This window comes from Pogona vitticeps, chromosome 4 (assembly GCF_051106095.1).
Source record: "Pogona vitticeps strain Pit_001003342236 chromosome 4, PviZW2.1, whole genome shotgun sequence".
In the NCBI taxonomy this organism is placed as follows: domain Eukaryota; kingdom Metazoa; phylum Chordata; class Lepidosauria; order Squamata; family Agamidae; genus Pogona; species Pogona vitticeps.
In genome coordinates this window covers 208,124,924-208,149,183 of record NC_135786.1, presented here as the reverse complement: position 1 = coordinate 208,149,183, position 24,260 = coordinate 208,124,924, and the positions used below count along the sequence as shown (strand labels likewise).

Below are 24,260 nucleotides of genomic sequence, written 5' to 3'. Positions count from 1 at the left end.
TACGTCTCATAGTCAGTTTGTCTTTGGGACAGAAGATGGCAGAGTTAGCAGCTGTAAGCACTCTTGAGACTGAAGATGTCCTACTGGCATATACCTAAAAATGTGGTCTCTTGAACAAGTAGTGTTGGATAAATCTGCATTCTTAGAAGGGGAAAATTCAATACGACACCAAACACTGTCTACTGTTATATTCACCATTAACCCCTATTTTAATAGAGACTGCATATGAAAATTTTCAAATAGCCTGTCTTTTAAATGTTGTACACAGAAATCAGCCTCATAAGTTTAAGCAACAATGTAACAAGTTTTATCATAGGACAACCACCTTTTATATGAAAAAAAATATTCAGACTTACTGTTTCCATATAAGCAATGAAGATTCATTGCCACAGATATTCTGAATTGTTTTGCTCTGTTTTTCTCACACAAGGGTGAGAAACGTCTAACAAGTCTTAATATGGTTTATTCCAACTAACACTGGAGATGACTACACCAATTTCTCTATAATTATTTTATGAATACCAGAAAAGGTAAAAGACAAAGCTAAAATGAATCTAATGAGACAAAGTGAAAACTATGAAGATTCAGGAGAGACTTACGTTAATTTACCTAAATTAGGTATATGTGGTAAAACTCTGCCCTTTATAAAAAGTCATAACTAGAAATTAATGTTAACAAGGATTTTCCTTAAATTCAAGGGAAAAACTAAACCTTGATTTCAATCAAAATATGCTTGTGAAATATTTAACTTAAAATTTCAAGTAACTAAATTTCGGAACTTAAGAAGATAGCAGATGGATAGCAGTAGGAAATCGGGTGGAATACAGGTGGAATACAGCAGATGGGATACAGTAGGAAAACTCGTCACAATATTGTTTTCTGTGGTTATCCTCACAATCCAAAACTCAAATGCTGCAAAATAATATTGTTACCTGCTTTCCAGCAGCAGTCATCCTAAAGTTAAAACATTCTGTAAATCCATCACCCAAGAAACATAATCCATCTATAAAAGTCTGAATCTTATTTTCCTTGCAGTCTACTGCGTATAGTGCTATTTCATACAATGTATTTATCCTGATCTGACAAGATCATTTACTACCACCTTTCAAGCCTCATCCCAGCACCTAATATTTACAGATTGGTTCTACCCTTGATACATGATATCCTCATGCAAAATATATTCTCCATATAATCTAGCTCTGGATATTCATAACAGTTTTAGAATTCCCAATCATTTATACCAGTGCATGTTTCTAATTTTGCCTGCTTTATCAGTATAATAAAGAAGAAATCACAAATTGCACAAACATCAATGGTGATTTTACCATTGGCAAATGTACCGTTTTTTCTGGATATGAGCCTTACATAATATAAATTGTGTGGATCAATACCATGTTCTGTCAGTTCATAATTAATATTTAATAATTAATTGAACATTTCCATTATACATACTGTGTACTGTGAACCAATTCAATTTTCATCCCATAACCATTTAAAAGGTGTTTTCTTTGATACTCATTCACTCATACTTTATATATTTATAAGTCCACTTGTTTGAAAGTTATGGATCACAATAATGTTCACTGCCAACAGACTACATAGATAATGGGATGTACTAAATATTAGTTACACAGTTTACAAGTGAACACATCAGCAAGATCAACAAATGATAAAATTGGCATATTGACATTGACTTAAACATAACCATTGCCCCTAAGGATCTCCCCCTCCCTCTCTCTGTCACTGCAATAATTTAAGGGAAAAAAATGATTAAGTAACTACTGCACATATACTGTATTGATTTTCAGTATTGATTTTGTGTTGGCATTTGGAGTCATGCCTCAAGAAAGCTTCAACATTTTATGTATTTACAGCTGTCAGTTGGCAAGGGGTCATTCCAAACAAAACACGGCTCTGAAGCACACAAAAGAGTGAGGAAATGTTTTTGAGACAAAATTCTTGACCAGCTTTTTAATACATGAAGAGAGAGAAACTATAGCTTAAATCAGCAAGGTTCAAACAAAGCCTAGCTCTTTGAAATAAGCATTTTCCCTTCCCTTGTCACACTAATAAGACAGATACAGATTATGTCTCTCTCCCTGGAGAACCACCTCATAGCCTGAGAGCAAAGACCAGCAATGAGTCACCATCTCACAAAGAAACAACAGCAACAAAAAGGCACAAACTTGTAGGAGCTCTTAGTTAAATATATACTTGAAGAAATCTCCTGGCTTGTTGTTTGCTCTCCTTTTTAACTGAAAACTGGTTTGTAAATTGGGAATTAACATGGGGGTTCCAATTAATGACAGAAATCCATTTTCTGCCAGTTTCTATCACTCTGAGAAAAGCTTGGAGATCTTTATTTTGCTGTTACAGCTATTCTTTCAAAGTTCTCACATGAAGACTAAATACTGCTGAGCAATCTGTTTCAGGGCTTTATGATAACATCTGTATTGTGTAAGTACCTTCTAACAATGGTTTGATAATAATATTGTGTTGTTATTTAGTCGTTAAGTCGTATCAGACTCTTCATAACCCCATAGACCAGCGCATGCCAGACCCTCCTGTCTTCCACTGCTTCCCGGAGTTGGGTCAAATTCATGTTGATAGCTTCAATGGCACTGTCCAACCATCTCGTCTTCTGTCATCCCCTTCTTTTCTTGCCTTCACACTTTCTCAACATCAGGGTCCTTTCCAGGGAGTCTTCTCATGAGAGGGTCAAAGTATTGGAGCTTTCCTCCCAAGAAGGTGTATTTTAATTTCCTGGCTGTTGTCACCATCTGCAGTGATCAGGGAGCCCAAGAAAGTAAAATCTGTCACTGTATCTTCCCCTTCTATTTCCCAGGAGGTGATGGGACCAATGGCCATGATGTTGAGCTTCAGACCGTTTTTTGTGCTCTCCTCTTTCACCATCATTAAGAGGTTCTTTAATTCCTCTTCACTTTCTGCCATCAGAGTGGTATCATCTGCATATCTGAGGTTGTTGATCTTTCTTCCGGCAATTCCGGCTTGGGATTCATCCAGTCCGGCCCTTCACATGATGTATTCTGCATATAAGTTAAATAAGCTGGGGCACAATATACAGCTTTGTTGTACCCCTTTCACAATTTGAACCAATCAGTTGTTCCATATCCAGTTCTAACTGTTTGCTTTCTGTACCACATAGAGATTTCTCAGGCCTTGTTGTTAGCCGCACTTTCTACAGCCCACTTGACTTCACTCTCCAGGATGTCTGTCTCAAGGTCAGCAGCCACAGTATCTTGTTTGTCCGGGACATCCAGATCTTTCTGATATAATTCCTCTGTGCATTCTTGCCACCTCTTCTTGATGTCTTCTGCTTCTGTTAGGTCCCTACCATTTTTGTCCTTTAGCGGGTCCATCTTTGCACAAATGTTCCTTTAATATCTCCAGTTTCCTCGAACAGATCTCTGGTTTTTCCCTTTCTGTTATTTTCCTCTATATTTTTGCACTGTTCGTTTAAGAAGGCCCTCTTGTCTCTCCTTGCCATTCTTTGGAAGTCTGCATTCCATTTTCTGTAAGCTTCCCTATCTCTTGCATTTTGTTTCTCTTCTCTTTTCTTCTATTTGTAAGGTCTCATTGGACAGCCACTTTGCTTTCTTGCATTTCTATAGTTCTCCAGGCACTCTGTCCACCAAATCTAGTTCATTAAATCTGTTCTTCACTTCCACTGTATTCATAAGGGATTTGGTTTAGATTATACCTGACTACCCCAGTGGTGTTTCCTACTTTTTTCAATTTTTTTATTTCGGTATTGCCCATCTGGTGATGTCCATGTGTAGGGGAAAAGAGTGTGTTGTTTATGATGACCAGCTTGTTTTCTTGACAAAACTCTATTAGCCTTTGCCTTGCTTCGTTTTGAACTCCAAGGCCAAACTTACTTGTTGTTCCTTTTATCTCTTAGCTCCCTACTTAAGCATTCCAGTCTCCTATAATGAGAAGAACATCTTTCTTTGGTGTCAGTTCTAGAAGGTGTTGTAAGTCTTCATAGAATTGGTCAATTTCAGCCTGTTCAGCATCGATGATTGGTGCATAAACTTGGATTACTGTGATGTTGAAAGGTCTGCCTTGGATTCGTATTGAAATCATTCTATCATTTTTGAGATTGTATCCCAGTTCAGCTATTCCCACTCTTTTGTTGACTATGAGGGCTACTCCATTTCTTCTCTGGAATTCTTGCCCACAATAGTAGATATGGCAATCATCTGAACTTAATTCGCCCATTACCATCCATTTTAGTTCACTGATGCCCAGGATGTCAATGTTTATTGTTGCCATTACTTGTTTGACCACATCCAGCTTACCAAGGTTCCTAGAGCTTACATTCCAGGTTCCTATGCAATATTATTCTTTGCAGGATCGGACATTTCTTTCATTTCCAGCGGCGTCCGCAGCTGAGCGTCCTTTCAGCTTTGTCCCAACCACTCCATTAGCTCTGGAGCTATTTGTCCTTGTCCTCTGCTCTTCCTCAGTAGCTCTTCCTCAGTAGCATGTTGGATGGCTTCCGACCTGAGGGGCTCATCTTCCAGTGTCATATCTTTTAGTCTTTTGTTTCTTTTCATGGAGTTTTCTTGGCAAAGATACTGGAGTGGCTTGCCAGTTCTTGCTCCAGGTGGATCGTGTTTAGTCAGAACTCTCCACTATGACCTGTCCATCTTGGGTGTCCCTGCACGGCATAGCCCATATCTTCTGTGAATTACTCAAGCCCCTTCGCCACGACAAGGCAGCAATCCATGAAGGGGTGTAAAGGGAATACTGTGTAAAAGGAAGCAATATATTAAAGATAACTTTTTTTAGGGAAACATTTCTTGTGTGAGAAATATACAACCATGTTTTTTTGTAGGGAATCTTTCATGTGTGAAAAAGCTACTCTACCAGTTCTATGATAATAGAGGAAAAGAGGCAACATGTGGGAGCTAAGGCCATCTTCCTCTGTTTGCCTGTTTAATTTTCCTAACACTTTCCCTCCTTGTGGGAACCAAAGGTCTCTTACAGAAATGAGAAACAATTAGTTAATAAACTAATAATTAACAATCTAATTTACAATTTAATACTATAGTATACTAGTGTTCTAAAACATTACTGAAAACCTATAAAACAACATTTAAAAGCCCACAGAACCTCCCCATCTCCCACTGACTTCCCAAAAGCCTGTTCAAATCCACTAGCAATTAAGGAGGTAAGTCTTCAACTACTGGTATCAAGAAAGGAGGCAAAAGACCAACCAAAACTTTCTAGGAAACCAGTTTCATAAACTGGGAGAAGCCACAACTACTCTCTCTTGCATCCTTCCCCGATGTTTCCAGAATCAGGAGAAGGCACTCGCCTGCTGATCTTGTGGGGGGCTCATACAAAGAGATATATCTCTTAGCATAAGTCATCTGTCCTTTGATAACAAAGTATGTGAAAACTTTATTTAGAATAATAACATTTTCCACACCAACTTTGCTGCAACTCATCGCAGTTCATTTAAGGAAGATGGAGGGAAGTTGGCACCCAGCAGGCATCAAATCCTAATCCATGTTTCACTAAAAAGTGCATTGGAAACACTCCTTAATTTCAGCAACAAGGCCAGGTGTTTTTCTGGACCTCTCTTGGCTGCACTATGTGCTGATTTATACATCTTCATGGCAATTTAGTTAACATTAAGAAAAGGAGGTAGATGTAGTGGTGTCATGCCAGAAAATCCAAACAAGTCACATGGAAAACTGATTCAAACACTCTCATAGCCATGGCCAGACAGAAGCAATTTTCAGAGGCAATGAAAAGTCTGCAGAGTCTCAGCCATTACCGTTAATGAAATAAGCTCTGTCATAATATTTTCAGAATGAAGGGAGTAGGCATGGCACAGCAGTATATTTCACATAGAGAGTATACTCAGTCCCACTTTACAAGATCAAAAATGTACCGATGCTTGTGCCTCCAGATTCACTAAGAACCAAGATTATCTGGAGGCAAAAACTGAAATCAATACAGTAGATGGCATCCCAGCAGCCTTCAACTAAATATCAAAGGTAATAATGTTTGACTTGAAGTGGAAATCATATCCATACTCAGCCAAGATTTAACCTAAGCAAATTAACGTTACTGTTCAAGTTTGTAAAACAGTCACAAGCCTTCTTTAATGAAAATAAAAGAAAATCAATGTCTTGCAATATTGCTAAGATTAACAGATTTATTACAATGTAAGATTTGTTGATTGCAATCCACTTTCTAAAATCCATCTCTAGCAAAACAATATTTTTTTATTAAAATGCAATTTGTATATTGCAAAGACTGGCTTTAATCAAAATCTATGGATGGGTATAAAGAATGAAACACTGAACATTGAACATGAAATGGTCTTGAAAATTGAAAAGTGTCCTGAATGGTTGCAAATGGGTCCTACATGGACAGGCATCGCCAAAACCTACCTACCTAATCTCCTTTCCTTCTTTTCTATCCCTCCTCTCCCCACTCTTCTTTTTCCTTTGCAATACAGAATATACATAGCTTGCTCGATTCCTGTAAAGTATTAATATATTTTCTTTTAAAGAAGCACTCCTGATAGAAAGATATCCCATTATACTTAACTGCTGAGAGGAATGCATTTCCCAAGGCCAGCACTTTCACTGTGCTACAATAAATATCAATGCATAACTGTAATCTTTCTAGCATCATTGCCACTGGGTACACAAGTCCAACAAAGTCTGTGCCACTTTGAACATTCACAGGTGCGCATGCATACGCCTATTAGAAGAATGAACACAAGCACTCACAGACCATCATTGACTACCCACCTTCGAGCAAGGTTTCTTTCCTCTCTCCATCTACTACATCAGGCCTGCAACAACCTATGCTACTGGTTTCCAACATTAGATCCCCAAATGTTCCTAGAGTACAACTCCCAGAAATCCTGGCCAACACAGCTAGTGGTGAAGGCCTCTGGGAGTTTTAGTCCAAGAACATGTGGAGACCCAAATCCTGTTGTTTTTTGCAGGAATATTCTAGGTGCAAGAATGCAACTTGGAACGTGTTCCAACCACATCTACATTTCCACATGCAGATATCACTCAACAATGCTGGATACCCCTTAGCATTGAGACTACCATCTTCTGACCCTAGTTTAATGTTTTCACTCAGGACAAGACTTGGGAACAAATGTACACAACAAGTAGAATAACATACATAATGATTAGTACGGTCAATCAAATAAAATGAGTGGAGCTGCATACTCACAAACTGGGTGGGTAAGGAAAGATGCTCCAAGTTACATAAATAGTCTGCCTAGTCTATTATCACTTTGTAGGTATGGAAGCTGTAAGAGGTGTGTGTATGTACAGATGTACGTATGAAGTGTAAAAACAAAGGACAGTAGAATCCTCTCATAGAATCCTCCCATAGGATACTATTCCATAGTTTCATCAGTTTCATGACCCACTGCCTGAAAATATTTAATTAAAAAAACCAGAAATATATATTTATACAGTACATATTGGGTAGGGTCCTTGTAGGATTTTGAGCATAACGATGCTAGTTTGTGAAATGAGTGCAATCGTACAGTAGTTGGAGCATTCTTTGGCACTGGCCTTATTTGGGATTCGAATGTAGACTGATGTTTTCCAGTCCTCTGGCCACTGCTGAGTTTTCCAAACTTACCGGCATATTGAGTATAGCACTTTAACATTGTCATTGTTTAAGATTTTAAATAGTTCACATCTTTTAGCCTTTGCACATCTTTTATTTCTGTCCTTGGAGTTTTCTCGGCAAAGATACTGGAGTGGCTTGCCAGTACCTGCTCCAGGTGGATCGTGACACAGCTTATTACTGCACACTTAGTAATGAGGCTTCTCATCATCAAAGAGCACTCTACCGAATAGTCTGGGACCTCACAAATGTTGGGCAGTCTAATGGTCCTTAATCTGATATTACCACCACTAACCAATCTGCAGCACACTTTCAGTAAAAGATTTAGGCCACCCATGGGGATCTCAATTCTGTTAGGTAGGCAGTAGATCATGTTGAGATGTCCAATACACCATCTCGTCTGGTTTTACTGGTTTAGTTTCAGTCTGTAACACCTGATGACATGGACACAGGGCTTGCACACTTCCTCATCATTGTGCCCATTTCCTTCCTGGCTTTTGCCATGCTGGGAGGCCTCTGAACTGGCACCAGAGACTGCTTGCTGTTCGGACCTCACCATTCTGCACTGCTAGCTTTCCAGGATCTGCTTCCTGCAGCCCACCTGGAAAACCAGCAAGGCCAACAGGCCTATGACAGCAGGCAATGAAAACAGCCAAGGACCAAAGGGGAAAGGGTGATTCTAGAAAGACCAGGGGAAACCATAAACACGGTCCCTCACTTAGGCAGTTGATTTTCCCACATTTGGGGAAATCACAGGGGTCAGCACATCCAAAGTGCAATAGATGAGCCTTACCCTGGGAAAACCACTTTTACAATAATGGTATCTCCCCCTGCCAGGTATGTGTTAGAATGGCCCCTGAAAATTCTTCCCCTTTCTGTGCCCTATCCCCCAAAGGCATGGTGACCCCCCCCCCGGCTGCACCTCCTGATCAGAGCAGGGCTGCACAGCCCCAGTCCTGAAAGAGACCAAGAGACCTACTCAGTGTTTTGGGGTGCCCCACAGGACCCCCATCAAGGGCTGGAATGTTTCTCCCACAATCCTCCAGTGCACAGATATTAGCATACCTAATATGCGGGGAAGGCAGGGAAAGCGGGGAAATTCAAACTTTTAGTTAGTGAAGAGGCTGCTTGTCTGCTTTCTTGCTAGTACAAGCAGTTAAGAGAGCTGGGAGAGAGACCTGGGACTGCCTGGTATTGTCATTTTACAATGTAAAATTTAGTTTAAAAGCTGCTTGTTTGGGATTAAACCGTGCTTGGGTGAAAAGGTGCTCCGTTTGAGTTGAAACCTGCTTGTGTAGAAACGTACATGCTTTCCTTAAAAATCTGCTTGTTTTTCTTTAAAAGCTGCTTGTTTGGGATTAAACCGTGCTTGGGTGAAAAGGTGCTCCATTTGAGTTGAAACCTGCTTGTGTAGAAACGTTCATGCTTGCCTTAAAAATCTGCTTGTTTTTCTTTAAAAGCTGCTTGTTTTGGGTTAAAACGTGCTTGGGTGAAAAGGTGCTCCGTTTGAGTTGAAACCTGCTTGCCTGGGAAGCATTTCAGACCAGCGCCGATCAGCAGTGCTTAGCCTCGGTATTGGATTGGACAAGGGATAACAGATTGAAATTGAATCCTGATTAGATATCATATTGTTAGGTGGAGTATCCCCTCAGGTTGGAGGTATTTATCTGGTCTGGACTGGGTCACCACTCCTCCTAAAAGATCAGGTCCATGACTTGGGTGTGCTCTAGGTCCTGGCTCTCTCCATGGAGAATCACATTTTGGCTGTGGACAGGTCTGCCTTTTTCCATCTTGCACAGTTGCAGCCCTTTCTGGACAGGAAATCCGTAATAACATTGGTCCATGTGTTGGTAATCTCTAGGAGTGACTACTGCAATGCCCGCTCCGTGGGGCTGCCTTTGAAGGCGAAGCTTCAACAGGTGCAAGGTATGGTAACCAGGTTTATATAAGGAGTACAAATATATGATCACATTTCCCCGATCCTGGTACACCTGCATTGGATTTCTGTTTGCTTCTGTGCCAAATTCAAAGTGCAGGTATTAACTTATAAAGCCCTTAATGATTTGGGCCCTCGTTACCTGATGGAGCATCTCTCTCTAAGGCTACTAACCCATGTTTCGCATTTACAAGCAGCCACCTCTAGAGATGCCCAGAAAACTACTACAGTACCAGGAAACTGGCCTTCTAGGCAGTGGCCAAAACACTATAGAATGCATTACCCATGGATATATGACAGGCTCCCTCCTTTCTGGCCTTTAGGAAACGGATAAAACCTATATTGTCTGAAGAGGCCTTCATAAACATCTTACCTCTCTGACATCCTTGGGGATCCATGACTTGGATATTGACTCTGATTAGCCACTGGTTCTAGACTTATTTTATATTTTGAGGTTATTACTGTTTTGGTCTATAACTCATTGTTTATGTCTCTGTGGGCCAGGGTGGGTAGTTGTATTTTTTAGCTGCTGTTCACTGCCCAGAGTACTGCTTAGGCACTAGATGAATGGGATACATATGTAATAAATGAATAAATAAATAAATATGTGTCTAGAGAGTCTAGAATGGAGAATAAGAGAGATGAGGAAGAAGAACTACAGGGAGGACTATGGAAGGATCGAGACCCCGAGAGATGAACCCTGTGGAATGGCGATCCGTATGACAAGACCGTGCCCTTGCTGGAAGGTTCGATGGGGCTGACCGTGAGAGACTGGGTCCCTGCTGATTTACCAGGAACATGGAACAATAGTTATGGCAACCTGTTCCTGAAGATTGGAGACCCCTTCCGGACCCATTGGCAGAAGGAGAAAAGACTCATAATGTCAGACACTTGTTTATTGTTAAATGCACTAATAAATCTTTCACCTGTTTTGAAGCAACAAAAATCTGATTGATTTCTTTGGACCGAAAGAGGAGCCTAAAGTTGAATCCTCATATTTTGTTTGATAAAACTTATCCAGATTTACAAATTTCATCATGAACAGGGTGGGAAGAACTTCAGATAATTTATTTTTTAAGGAAAGAAGATTAACATGGAAGAAAACAAAACTGATATACTGTATTTGTCAAACCCTAGCAACAATTCCTTTAAGCTCTTCCAGTCTAGAGGAGAGTAGATTTGATCTAAACCAAATTGACTTAAGTCATGAATTAAATTGTATTGGGAAAGATTTAGCTGAAGAGGTAAAGGCTTCACTTTGTCTATACAAACTTACAGAAACAGAATAATGCGGGTTGCCACTCTTAAAAAGCAAGCACTATGCAGGGAAACAATTAAATGCAATCCTGGAGTTTTTAAGAGGGCTTCTAAAACTTCCCAATGCAGAAGAAAACATAGAATAAAAAAGCTCCCAGAATAACTTCAAATAGTTGGGGGTGGGGTGGGGAGTGTTGATCAGGTCTTTATTTTGAATCTCCCTATACTACTGTTAAAAAGCATATATCTCTGGAGAAAACAAACCACCAATTTTTCCTGATGCTCATCTACTAGACTGAACATTGGGGAAAGAGGAAGATTAATCTTCAGTAATTTATTCAGAAGTCTATACAGAAACCAAAAGGGTCCATAACTCAAAAAAGCTTAACAATCACTGCTTTAAAGACTTTCTAATTTACTTAGCATTTATATAACAGAAAAATTGTCCCAAATAGGAAAAAAATGTGTTTGGGAGAAAAGACAACTGCAATGCCTTCAGGAGTAGCTATTACTCTAATTAAATATGTATTAATTGCAACTCAACAACTTGGTCACATAACAGGTGTTATGAAATAGTAACTCTGTGCTATGCAAAATGAAAACAATCAAGTACCTATCATTACTTAATAGTCAGATTTCACAGCCTATTGATGTGGGTTCTTTCAGCAAGATTATTACAGCATGCCGATTGCACTTTAGTATAGGATCTGAATAGTACACTGCTTTGTTGAGAAGCAATTCAGTCTATTCGGAGTATACTATTAGTCACATTATTCTGTACTGCATCCTACTAGTGGCTCATTATTGAAAGCACTTTGGTCAGCATGAGGCAGCTTCATACAAAGCAACAGGACTGTCAGTTGAGAAATCTGTACAACTCACATAAAATGATTCCCTTCCCCCATTTGTGTTGAGCAAAAATATGAGATTGATTCTTGATACTTAAAACTTTCCTCAAGCAACAGTCTTTATAAATTGCACCGAAGATTGGAGGCATCTACAAAAAAACTCCAGCTAAATGCAAAGTATCTCAGAAAACTATACATGGTTTATTTAGCCTATTATGCATCCCATTTTAAAGATAACATTTTAACATAACCCTTTAACATTCTGTGAGACAGAAGAGAATTCCATTATTAATAAAAGAGGGTTGTTTTATTCAAATGTTTCCTGACATTTGCCAAACCATGTTCTAAGTCAGTGGTTCTTAACTTTTTTCACTCACAGATCCGTTTGAGAATATGGTAAAGGTTATGGACCCCCTTCCCAGAAAAATGTACACCAACACATAGAATTTTTTTATACAGTACCAAGTTCATGGATCCTTTGAAGTACATCAATGGACTGTCTGCACTTACGAGGACCACAAAACTCCTGTTCTAAGCAAATATTAGGGCTGGGAACTAAAAATTAAATAAATGGTTTCATCACTGTTTATTACAACAGTTGTTTCCAGAGTGTGTAGTCCCTAGAACAGACCTGCTAATATCAGTGGAATTAGAGATCTTACTATTTTATCTCTCACTTATTTCATTGTACAGTATTTTTTTCTGATTATGACAAAACTTAATTCAGCCAATCTATGGGATACACTCTTCAGTACTGACAAAAAGTCATGTGACAATTAAGAGATCAACAAGGTCTTTTGTTTTGTTTTTGGCATAAACTTTCATTAAGCAGGTACGTAGCTCATTTCTTCAGCTGCATACCTACTATTATACAACGAACCATAGAAGTCAGAAGTGCAGAGTGATAGAAGACCACAAAGTTAACTGGACTGAACCCCCTCTGCAGATGCAAGAAAACCAGTTAAGCCATTCATGCGAAGTGATAATCTAACCTCTGTTTAAAAATCCCCAGTACATTTCAATGTAGTTCATTCCATCTGGATATATGCATGAAATCCTGCAATTAATCCTGTACAGTTAATTCATGTATATGCATATGTATACAGTATGTGCATATACTTAGGGGGAGAGCAAATAGTTGCCAATCAAAAGCTAAACAATATACACCACTCTGTAGCATTTGAAGCACTCTATGGGTATTTTTAATTATGCAGGTACTCATTGACCTCCAGCAAGCTGGGTACTCAGTTTACTAACCTGGTAGGAATGGAAGGGTGAGTGAACCTCAAGCTGGCTACCTGGGACTGAACCCAGGTCATGACCAGAATTTTGGGTGCAGTATTGCAGTTTATCCACTACACCACAAGGTTCCCTATGCACCATCAGCTGCATAAGACTTGGCGGGGGACCAAGCTGCCTTAAATAGCCACAACACACAGTATGTTTAATAAGGCCTCCAAGACACAATGCCCCTTGAGAGCTATCCTTTTTTAACTAGTGAAGACTTATAAGCACTTTTATAAAAATTACTGTGTTCTTTCTCTCAAAATTTTATTCACTGATATCACTTAGATAAAATAAATATTCAGTGTGATGCAAATATTTTGTTCTTGCATCTGCGCAAAACTACAGATGTTCATTAGAAAGTAATTCCTCTTTCTCCAATGGAGTTGACTCACAGATAAAATGTTTATAGGATAGGAAAGAGCTACTGCATCACATAGTGCAGTGAAGAAAAAATCCATATATAAGAAAAAATACATGCACAAAAACATACATTTAAGTGTCTAGCTTCTTATGTCATGCATAACATATTTATGTTTAAATGTAATTGAGCATAGCCAATGAGAGTCAGTGCCATGTGGCAATTCACAAATACAGTACTGTAATGTTTTCTTTTACATTTCATTGTTTAATGTATCAGTGAAGCTCCTATCAATAACAAAGTCATTACTAATCTTCAGTAGTATTAGTGCGCAAATGATATTCTGCAATGCAACCTACTCGTATACTGTAGTCTCTCATAAAACAAACTTATGTAAGAACTTTATAAATACGTTTCTTTAGCACTAATAAAATGAAAATAAACAGTCTTGTTATCTCTTAAATGCATGAGTTAAATTTAGAAAGAAGAAAAAGTGAAAGTATTTCAGCCAAATAAAATGTGGACATTATTTGCTGTTTTTTTTTCCTTACTTACATATTTGCTTTCAGGTACAAAGTTATTCAAAAATGTCACCTCTTTTCATTATTCAATATGTGACATCAGTTCCCCAAACTTTCATAATAATGTTGTGGCTAGTCTTTGACCATAATAAAGTTTTATCTATCTATCATAATAATGATGAAATCAGCTGTCACTAGAAATTGCAGTACTATCTTCTAGGCTATCAATATACATGTTACAAACACTACAAACACACACACATAGACAAAGAGAGAAAGAGAGAAAGAGAGAGAAAGGCATCAAGCATTTGTCTCAACTGATTAACAATAATGTGTGAAATGCTACATAAAATCTAGTCCAATCCATATGTTAGGTACACTAGTGTGTAATTATGCCACTGTACAGTATTTTTAGCTTTAAAGGAAAAGTAGTCACAGTTGGTGACAAAGAGAACATGGAACCTTCAAAATGGAAAGGCTGTACAACCAATTTCTGCCTTCCAAGTGGTTTCTCTGCTCAAAATATTCTCTCTTACTGGTTTTCTCCCCAAAGAGAAAAAAGATAAAAAAAACCTCAGGGAAGCTGAATAACAAAAAAAACCAGAAATAAATAAAAACAAAAGAAAAAAGAAAAACAAAGGGATTAAACAATGCCACGAGTCATAATTAAAGTCTCCCTTTTTTAAAGAGTGAAGTTATGCGCATTTAAATGCAAAATTTACAGTAACTCAAGCTATAGAAACTGACACATTACAGAACAAGGAATTAACATATTTATAAAGCTGAGCAATACAAGAAAAGTACAATTATTTTCAAGCCCTGCACCACTCAGAAGCAGCTGAGAAATTATTTCCAATTCAAGAATTAGGGCTCTAGGAACATATAAAAACAAAAACAAGAGAGGACAGTGATGGGACAGAGTAAAAGAAAACAGCTTCAGTTCACACAGAAGATAATTTATAAATCTAATCCAAAATACATTAGATAGTACAGGCACACTAAAATGAACGCAACTTCATTTTGAGTAACTTTTCTTACTGATTTAACTGGGACCAAAAGAGTTTTCTTAATCTTACTAGCAGTGATGGAAAAGAACTTCCTAAAACACCAACAGAAGTTATATTGTGTATTCTCTTATATTAATATAATGTTCTCCTTTGAATGAGAAAATACTTCCATTGTGTTAAGGATTCTTTGGACACAGAGAATGAACTGAGAAAAAACAAGAAGGTAGGACCAATCACATGTAAACCTAAATATATGTGCAAGAAGGACCTAGTAGAAATACCTTGAAAATGAATGAAGGCCAGGTAGCAGAAGCAGATTTACATTGGAAAATATGGGAGAAGTAAACGCAGGGTGCTAATTCTGCTGCGTTGCCACATGCTGTTTCTTAACTAATAATATGGTACTATTTTTTTCTTACACAGAAGTTTAAAATTTGCTTAGTAGTTTAAAATGTAAATTTGATTCATGTGTTTTAATAGTTTGTTGATTGCTCACTGAGTTACAAAATCGCAGCTCACTTTAGAAGGACAATGCTTCAAAGCTTAACTGGTTCTAAGAGTTAAAAAAAAAATACTGAAATTAACCTGCACTTTTAAATCAAATGAAAATAATGATCAATTTTTCAGCAGTATGATATCCTCGCAAATACAAAAGAAAACCAAGTGATTGTAGGGCTATGAAATACCACCTCTATCATTCAACATTTCTTAATTAACAGGTAATTAAGCTTATTAAATTGCTACCTTTGTAGAAAATCCGGGTGGCTGTACAGAAATAATGTGAACTGTCAATAAATATCCAGGGCACAAATTCAGATATGTAAAAATCACTTTTAATAAATGATTTAATTTATTATTTTAATGATTTTAGTTATTTATTCGTTAAAAAAATAAATATTGCACTGGCTCTTATATACCTAAAACACTAACCTATGCTACTTCAGGCTACCAAGGTAACAATTTCCGCTCAGATCTTAGTTTGGATCTCAAAACCAGAGCTGGAGTTCCCTGCCACAGCAGGGAAGGGCAAGGGGAAGGGGAAGGGAAGGGAAGATGGTCTTTTTTTGCACTAAGGTAGAGGAATGGATTTAGGTCCAAGTGGTGAGATGCAAATGGTTACAACTGGGGAGGGAGGATAAAGAAATGTTTCCACTACTACATTGTGTTGAGATTATTTTTTTCTTCCAAAAAGGTGCTTTATTTCATAAACAGCACATAATTATTTTTAATTACTTTTGGCTATCAGAAGTAGTTTTTTGATGTTTATGCAACATACAAAATTAACACAGTACACTTTTTGAAAGCTGTTGTTTAATAAAGGTAAGCCAAATAAATATGCTAAATCAGACCTCCACTCATTTAGATTCTTCCAATTTATATTTCTTCTAGAAACCCCACACCCTATTTTACTGGATAAGTATAAATGTTGCACCATTGATTCTAAACTGAACAACAACCCATTTAACACTTTTTCACTTACTTTATAATGACAAAGTATTTAAAGCCCAGGTCCAATATCCAATACAATCTCTTTACTGACAGAAGCTGGAAGTGGGAGGGGGAAATCCCCCCCTCTCTTGCAGACAACCATGAACCTTGAAAACTGTTTAAAAATTTAGGCTGGGAAACTCAGAGCACATTTCTCTGCATCAGAGAGGGCTGCAGGGATCAGATGCCCAAAATCCTGATGCTACTGCAAGCACCACACTGGATTCATGGGCTCAATATACAAACAGATGCCTATCAACCCATGACCAGGAAAGATAAATGCTCACAAGGAAAGGCAAAGTTTGATATCTCCATATTAAAAGTAGCATAAAAACAATACAAAATACTAAGTATCTAAATAATTATTCATGTTTAGGGCCTTCAGTACACAGAAAAGGAGACTAGTGCCAGGAATGGTGTGTGTGTGTGTGTGTGTGTGTGTGTGTGTGTGTGTGTGTGTGTGTGTGTGTGTGTGTGAATGCAACATCTCTTGTACTTCTAAGAAAGCAAAATTAAACCACAACATGCAAGCATGAATAAAGAATTTAAAAGAACTGAAAAACTCAATCGCTAAAATCCAGTAGTACGTTCAAACTAGAGTAGACTGAGTGAATCAATGGAATTCATGAAGGAGTCGACTTCAGCTAACGTGTTTAGACCCAGATCAGGCATTCCATGAAAGAAGAACCCTTTCTATTCAGGGAATATATCAAGACCCAGTAGAGTCATCCTGCTGGAGGAAGGGAGCAGGGAAGTGATCTCATCAATTTCCTTTCTCCCTTGTGCCATCTTTCATGTTCAGAGAGATTCTCACAGTGATGCAGTGTTAAATTTTAAAACACAGTTGTTTATTAAGATAGTTTTGATCACTATGCCACCAAAGAAAGTTAAAAAAATTCCAAGTACCTGCATTGATCCATCTCAACAAACTAAATTTTTTGACAATGTTCTCCTCCCCCAAGTTTAGGTCCTTTGCCTAACAGATGGGTTTTCTTTTCGCGTTTAAGACCAAACCACTCCAAGATACTTTACAATACAACAGAGACAGATCATAACAATATACAGGTATATTGTTTGGAAAATCTTCCCTACTATTCTCTAACCACCATGAAGACAAAAGCTACACTAAGAGGAAATCAGAAAAACCAAAAAAGGTGACCAAAGACTTCTTCGTCACTAATGTCCAAAAACAGACAGCACATAGACTATCCAGTCCTGGTTCAACAACACCATTACTTTTCTGGCTTCCAGCCTTCCACACAAACTTTTCAGGAGGCACAGGAGAAATAATTAATTATGAAGAATGCCAATCTGCCTCCTTCTGTCAGTGTGAGCAGATCTCTGGATACAAACTAATGGGTAAAGCAAAGATTAAATTTTATTTACCATGGATTGGTCAGGTCATAAACTCTGAAAAACTGAAGCCTATAATGTGTGAAACAATTTTCTTTCTTTTCTATCAGCAAAGAGATTGTCATGTTGCCAACTGTGTTTAATTTGTGGTATTGACATGAGACAATCAAATACATTTGTACTGGTCCTGCTCTAAAATGCTTGCAAAGTTAAAGCAGTATATATTTATACATGAAGACACTTATTATAATAAGGCTTAAATATGACAACTTATTTGGGTATGCATAATCTCTGAGTGATTCCAGTATGGTGTAGTGGATAGAGTGATGGACTAGGACTCTAGAGAACAGGATTGAATCCTAACTCAGCCACGGAAACTCACTGGAGGAGTGGAACTGGTGTGGGGTAAACCCACTGCTTAAATATCTCACTTACTTTGAAAATCCTATTAGGGTTGCCATAAGCTGGTTCCAAGTTGACGGCATAGAACATACACATTCACAAACTCTGATTAAAGAGGCTTTGGATCAGGCCACAAGAATATGCTATAGCATTCTAGAACTCCAAGTGACTGGCATCTTTATCCTAACATGTGTACCGTACCTGGAACTAAGATTTACTGAATTAAATAAGGCTCACTTCCAAATAAGTATGCTTAGGGCTACAATTGTTACATTGATTCTATAAGCAAGTTAGAAATGTAAACAAAAATACAATGCAGATGCAATGGGAGATCCTCATTGCTGTCTGCATCAGTTCAACAGCACAATACTCTTACTGAACACCCTGTTGTGCCTGGTCCTTAACAGAATGTACATCTATTTACAGTTAATAGTGAAGTCTGACTTCTCAACACACTCCAAGGTAGACAGCACTGTAGAAGAACATTACCTAACTTGTTTAGCATTGAAGAAATTGAACAAAACAAATATTTGAACTACATTACAATAATTTGGACTATTTCAGAAATTATCATGATGCACAACGCTGAATATGCCCACCTCAACACATCCTTAAGTTACAACTGCAAATCTGTCATTTAAGATATCGAGAGGAAGAGATCAGAAAGTACTTGTCTTAATTGCGGTAATGACACCTTCAGACATCCAAAATACTAGCAAATGAACTGACAAAATTGATTCTAACAGCACACAATTCATTCTGCAATGACTCACACACTTAAATGCAAAAGATCAACCTTACAAGTGCACCACAAAACATGCTTGTAGTCCAGTCTAAAGAGATTAATGCATGCCTAGCTCTACATATGATTAGGCTGTTACTTGAAAACAAGCCCAGCTGAAAAAAGTGATCTGTTTTTGAATAGACGTTTCCAAGTAGGCACAGCTAGAATCAGCCTCTGCCTTGGGTTATCAGGCACTTTAGAATACTCTGCTTATGTCTATTAAAGCTCACCTGTATTTCCCCAACATTTGGCTCAAGCTTTGAAAATACATATATTCATAGGTATAACACATTCATATTCTATAACAACTCACCTCGAAGGATATGGAACTCCATTAATGCACAGGAGTTAAATAATCACTTAAGAATTTACTCATAATTCTATTTTTTTCTTATTTTTGTTCTTATCTGCCATGACTTTCTACTCCTTATATACACAGTAAAAATGCAATAAATTCAGCCTCAAAGTACACTGAGTTACGGCACATAACCAAGCAGAATATTATAAGATCATCGAGGTAACACATCTACATTGCCCTATGGAATAAGGAAATGCAAGTTTGCTTGACTTGCTGAACATCTTGAAACTAACAACACTGAAGGTTGGCTAAGTGCACAGTTTATTCAAACCCTGCACAGTTTAGAAACTTGAACATTTTCAAAGAATGATTTCAAAAATATATTATTGATGAACTGTGACAGAAACTATTCCAAGCAAATGACTGCAACTCATCTTCACAAGGCATTGTCACTACCTAAATTCACTGACACTAGTGAGACTAACATTTAAATAAATGGGTTTCTGGTCATACCTTTATTTATAATGCTGTTACATGTTTGGTCAAAATCCAGAAATAAGTTTAACTAAGTGCTGTCCAGTACTTTAAATCTTAAATACAAATAGATCACCTCAAGGGAAATGTCACACATTTGAATTAAAGCTCCAGTCCCAAATTCTTTCTCCAGACAGTGTCCAAACAATAATACTGCATCAGAAATACAGTATTTTATTAGGTCTTCTGGGCATGTCCTATAGAAAATATATAACTACAGTCTTTGTTCTCTAAATAACATTACACCGTTGGTTTAATTGGCTTTCCAGACACCCACTAAGATGCACAGTCATTACTAATTAGATATATACAAACTTTAGCATCATGGTACATGAATGTGCAAAGTATTTCAAACTGTAGAAAATTCCAAATAAACATATGAAGTTGCTGCCTTTAGATTGCTTTCACAGTATTTTCTATCTAATTTAAACTATGCAAGTATACCATTGTGTCTCCAGAAATCAAAGAAATTACAAATCCTTTAAAGACTGACTGCATAACCTTCAGAATACTGTACTGCCTTAAAGCATTAATCGTAAAGAAAAACAGATATGCAAATTTCCAGTGCACCAGTGCTTACCACATTTCCAGCACTGGTCTATGCTTGAAAAAAAAACTGGTGGCATAGAGAGGGAAAAAATATTATCAAATCATACACAGGACCTAATCCTGCCTTTTAAAATCACAATCTATCCAGGCATTTTAAGCAATAAAGAGCATAAATTTTAAAAATTACATATTTCTTGCCTCATCATGAACAATGATCGAAACAATGGATTTTCCAGACATTGGCAACTACAACCAGTAAGGATTACTAAGCCAAAACAAAAAAAAAAGGGGGGGGGAAATCAACTGTTTGCTGAAACTCAAATCGTCCTCCCTATAACTGAAGGCTTATATGCAGGAGCCAAAACATTCTTTAGTCTTTCCTAGGTAGAAGGCCAAAAGTTGGAATTAGGGAAAAAATTACGTTTGGATGTCTGTGCGTTTCTGTGCGTGCGTGAGACTCTCGTGATGCAACAAGCCTTAAAGGGATGCTGCTGAGCATCAGACACCTAGTGGGCAATGATAACAAAACCCCAACATCTTTCTTACAACAATCCTGCCCTGGCATTGCTAATTTCTCAACCTCACTGAGGAGTCACTCATTGACTGCGAGACCTGTCTCATGCCTGCCATGCAGGTAGGCTCCCTTTCTGTATTCAAAACCATTCAAGCTTCAATGACTTGAGCACAATTATTACACCATATCTGCATCCCTTCAAAACAGGTAAAGAATACCTAGCTTCATGCTCATTTCATCAGTTGCAGGTCTGTGCCAAAGGCTCAAGAGATCTTATTTGGGGGGGGGGGGGGTTGTCTCATAATGTAATTTACAAAGAGTGGAAACGCCTACAAGGAGCTGAAGTACCTGCACTGGGGAGATGTTCAGTTGTTCACTTCATCTTCCGTTGACAAGGAAACCAAACCGCACTTCATTCTCCAGGAAAACCTTCCACTGCCATCATTTGAAAACTTATTTGTATATATGTGCATATCTATCAACATTATGATCATCATCGTACTGGTATAAAAGAATATAAAAAGTGAAGTTTTGTAAAGGAATTATCTTTGGCTCTCTCTCTCTTTTTTTTCAATACAGCATTGGGGAGGGTTTTTTAAAAAAATGATCAACTGTAGCAAGCTGCAACAAAAGTTTCACATTATCAATGGGCATCAAAAACAGAAAAAGAAGAAAAACGGGTGATTGCAACTGGGTGACGAAAAAAGGGAAACAAAACAAAAAGAAAAACAAAAACAAAAAACGTTTAACAAAATTAGTATCTTGCACAGTGGTTTGTTCCAGTATTGCAAGATCACAAACTACTTGTAAACACTGCTGTAAAATGCATTTTCAAATCCCATATATATATATTATATATATACAAAAAACCCAAAAAGAACATCATCAAAAATCTCTGCAAAAGAGAGTTAAGCAACATGCCCACTTCTCATCTCTTTTTGTTTTTTTAAAAAAATATGCATTATAATTCACATCGCGCTTTTTTCGTTATAACAAAACCAGTTGCATCTGCATAAATACGTATCAGGCATATGCATTTACGTTACTGCTGGACTGGCAAGTCTTATTTCTCTCGCTCTCTTTTTCCTCTTTAGACTCCCAGTGACTTCCAGTGCCAGCAACACCTTTTGCTCCCAGCTTAGTAAACCATCGCATGCTAAGAAAAAAAAACTTGTCATCAGAAAAAGGATCAAATCCATGAAAACAAAGAGGTTAAAAAATAAAAAAAGCAGCAAAAACAAAAAGGAAGAAAAAAAAACAGGACAAAAAAGGAGGACAAGAATGTCAGTGGAAAGGTACTCACCGAGCGGGAGTAAAAGGAAGGAATAAAAATTGCGAGTTACTATAAAATACAGTATGGCGGTGGAAGAAGGAATGAGGCGCTTTTTTATTTTTTTTTTATTTTTTTTTCCTCTTTAGTCTCTGCCTCAGGCAATTGCCACGTGATTCGGAGCCAGGCTGACTCGCAGGCAAGGGGGAAGGAGCAGGCGGGGAAGGGGGTAAAACCCCAACCGGAGGAGCCCAACTCGCTCCCGACCGCGCGGCGAGCAGCAACAGCGGCGCCAGCAGCAGCCCCCCAGCAGCGGCGAGATGGAGAAGGGCAGCCCGCACGAAGCAGCAGCCGAAGAAGAGACCAGAAGCTCCCGCTTCGGCACCCCTGGCGTAGCCCTGGCGGCGGCGGCAGCAGCAGCAGCAGCAGCAAGCCGGAGACAGACAAGCAGGTGCCCCACGCGCCGCTCTGAAGAGAGAGAGAGTCGGCGCGCGCCCGGGCGCGCGCGGCCCCCCATATATATACACACACACACACTCACTTACTCAGTCACGCACGCGCGCGCCCTCTCTGGCGCTAAAGAACAGGCGGGAGAAGGAGGCGCAGTGGACGGGAAGGAATGGGGAGGGGGGTGCAGCGAGGAGGGAAAACGGACACCCACCCATAGAGCCGGGATGAGAAGTTCCTCGCAGAGCTCACGAGGGACCATGTTGGGGGGCGGAGGGAGAGGAAGGGGCAGAGAGCTCCTCTGCTGAGGCGAGGTGTGTGTGGACGTGCACGGGGAGGGGTTGTTTGAGAAGCGCGCTCTAAAAGAGGCTGCGAGCGTGAGAGGAGAGAAACGCGCGGTGAGGTCGGGAGGTTGCGAGTCGGTGCGAGCGAGGAGTGGGGGGGCGAGTGAGGGTGACGGTGAGGCGAGAGCCACGACTTGCCTCCCCGCCGCGCCTCATCTCAAAAGTTGCTCCTTCGCCTCAAGGCTTCGGAATTCCCGAGACGGAGGTTTTCTGTAACGGGAGCCAACGACAAACCAACGAGAGCCTTTTCGTGGCACCTTAAGAGATGAGCGAGTGCGTGTGTGAGAGAAAGAGAGTGGGCGTGGGCGTGTGGTTTCGAGGGACTTTGACTCGAGGCCGCTGAATAGTATGCGTGCGTGGGAGAGGAAGCGATTCGCGCTACAGGGTCTCTGTTAGTGTGGAAGGTACCACCAGGCTCCTTCGCCGTCGTTATCCTTGCCTGTCCTCCTTACGATGCTTTTCGGTTTTCTAATAAAAGCAACAGTTTCTCTCCCCCGCCGCCCCGGAGGCGAACTATTCAGACGTCCCCGAAGAGGGACCTGAAAAGCAAACCTCGTTTTGAGCTTCTTCCCCTTCGCACTGAATACGAATTTCGACTTATTTTTGCTGCTACGTTTTTTCTCCTTTGCCCAAGTGAATAAAGAAGAGAGATGCTCCCTTTCTCGACAGTCATGTGGGCCCCAAGTCTGGTGTTCACGAGAAAGTATTTTGTAATGGGGGGGTGAGGATATTTTGGAGATGTATTGTGATCAGTGAGGTCCACACTCATGTACTTCACAGGACTATCTACTGTACAGAGATGGGAAACCATTGTAACCTCTATTTCAGTCCTCTGCAAGCACACATTCATCTTCCTAGTCTTTAAAAACCTGATTCCTTGCCCTTGGGACTCCTGATTCCACATGTATGCAGCTGAAGCTGGTTACTCTGCATTGGGGAAAATGTACACTGTACACACAGAAGTACTGCTCTCACATCAAAAATGACCTTTGAAAAAGTGGTACTGGAAGCAGTGTTACTTCTCTTGTTCGCCCCAATTCCTAATTTTCTCCTTGGCTGTCCATATGTTGAAGGAGATAGTATATACATGATAAATGGGGTGGTTGCAAAATATGCAACAGGACCTGGCAACCCTGTGTTTCCTCAGTACTGTGGTGAAAATGAGTGCTAGTGCAGTCAGTCTCAAATAAATTTGGAAGACAATCTCATTTCAGTAAGTATACTTCCATGTATGCATAATTACGATTGGGCTGTAAATCATAAAGCTCCAATTGAATTATCACAGAACCATAGAACTGCAGATGTGGAAAGAGTCTGCTAGATTGTCAAAATCCAACCCTCTGCCTATGTCAGAAATTCCATGTAAAACATCCCTGACATATGTCATCCAGACTCTATAAAAAGTTCACATGAACTTTT

General features: G+C 39.0%; 1 protein-coding gene, 1 long non-coding RNA gene and 1 pseudogene across 9 annotated transcripts in view; 1 reads left to right on the top strand and 2 right to left on the bottom strand.

Moving 5' to 3' along the window:
• Positions 1–22,897, bottom strand: part of RALYL (RALY RNA binding protein like) — a 333,458-nt gene extending 310,561 nt beyond the window's left edge. For 2 of the 8 annotated variants that reach the window (XM_078393572.1, XM_078393571.1), the window contains exon 1: positions 22,712–22,897. In XM_078393572.1, the coding sequence (XP_078249698.1) occupies positions 22,712–22,715 (4 nt within the window). In that variant the 5' untranslated portion in view covers positions 22,716–22,897. Of the gene's footprint in view, positions 1–19,198; positions 20,328–21,128; positions 22,286–22,711 lie in introns of those variants that run through there. The other 6 variants (XM_072999079.2, XM_020808105.3, XM_078393570.1 and 3 more) reach the window with 4 other exon arrangements.
• On the bottom strand, positions 8,336–8,489 carry LOC140707170 (U1 spliceosomal RNA; annotated as a pseudogene).
• On the top strand, positions 20,886–21,950 carry LOC144589266 (uncharacterized). The gene is made up of 2 exons (XR_013545301.1): positions 20,886–20,987; positions 21,875–21,950. It is a non-coding gene; the product is annotated as an uncharacterized LOC144589266 (long non-coding RNA).
• Positions 22,898–24,260: the final 1,363 nt, after the last annotated feature.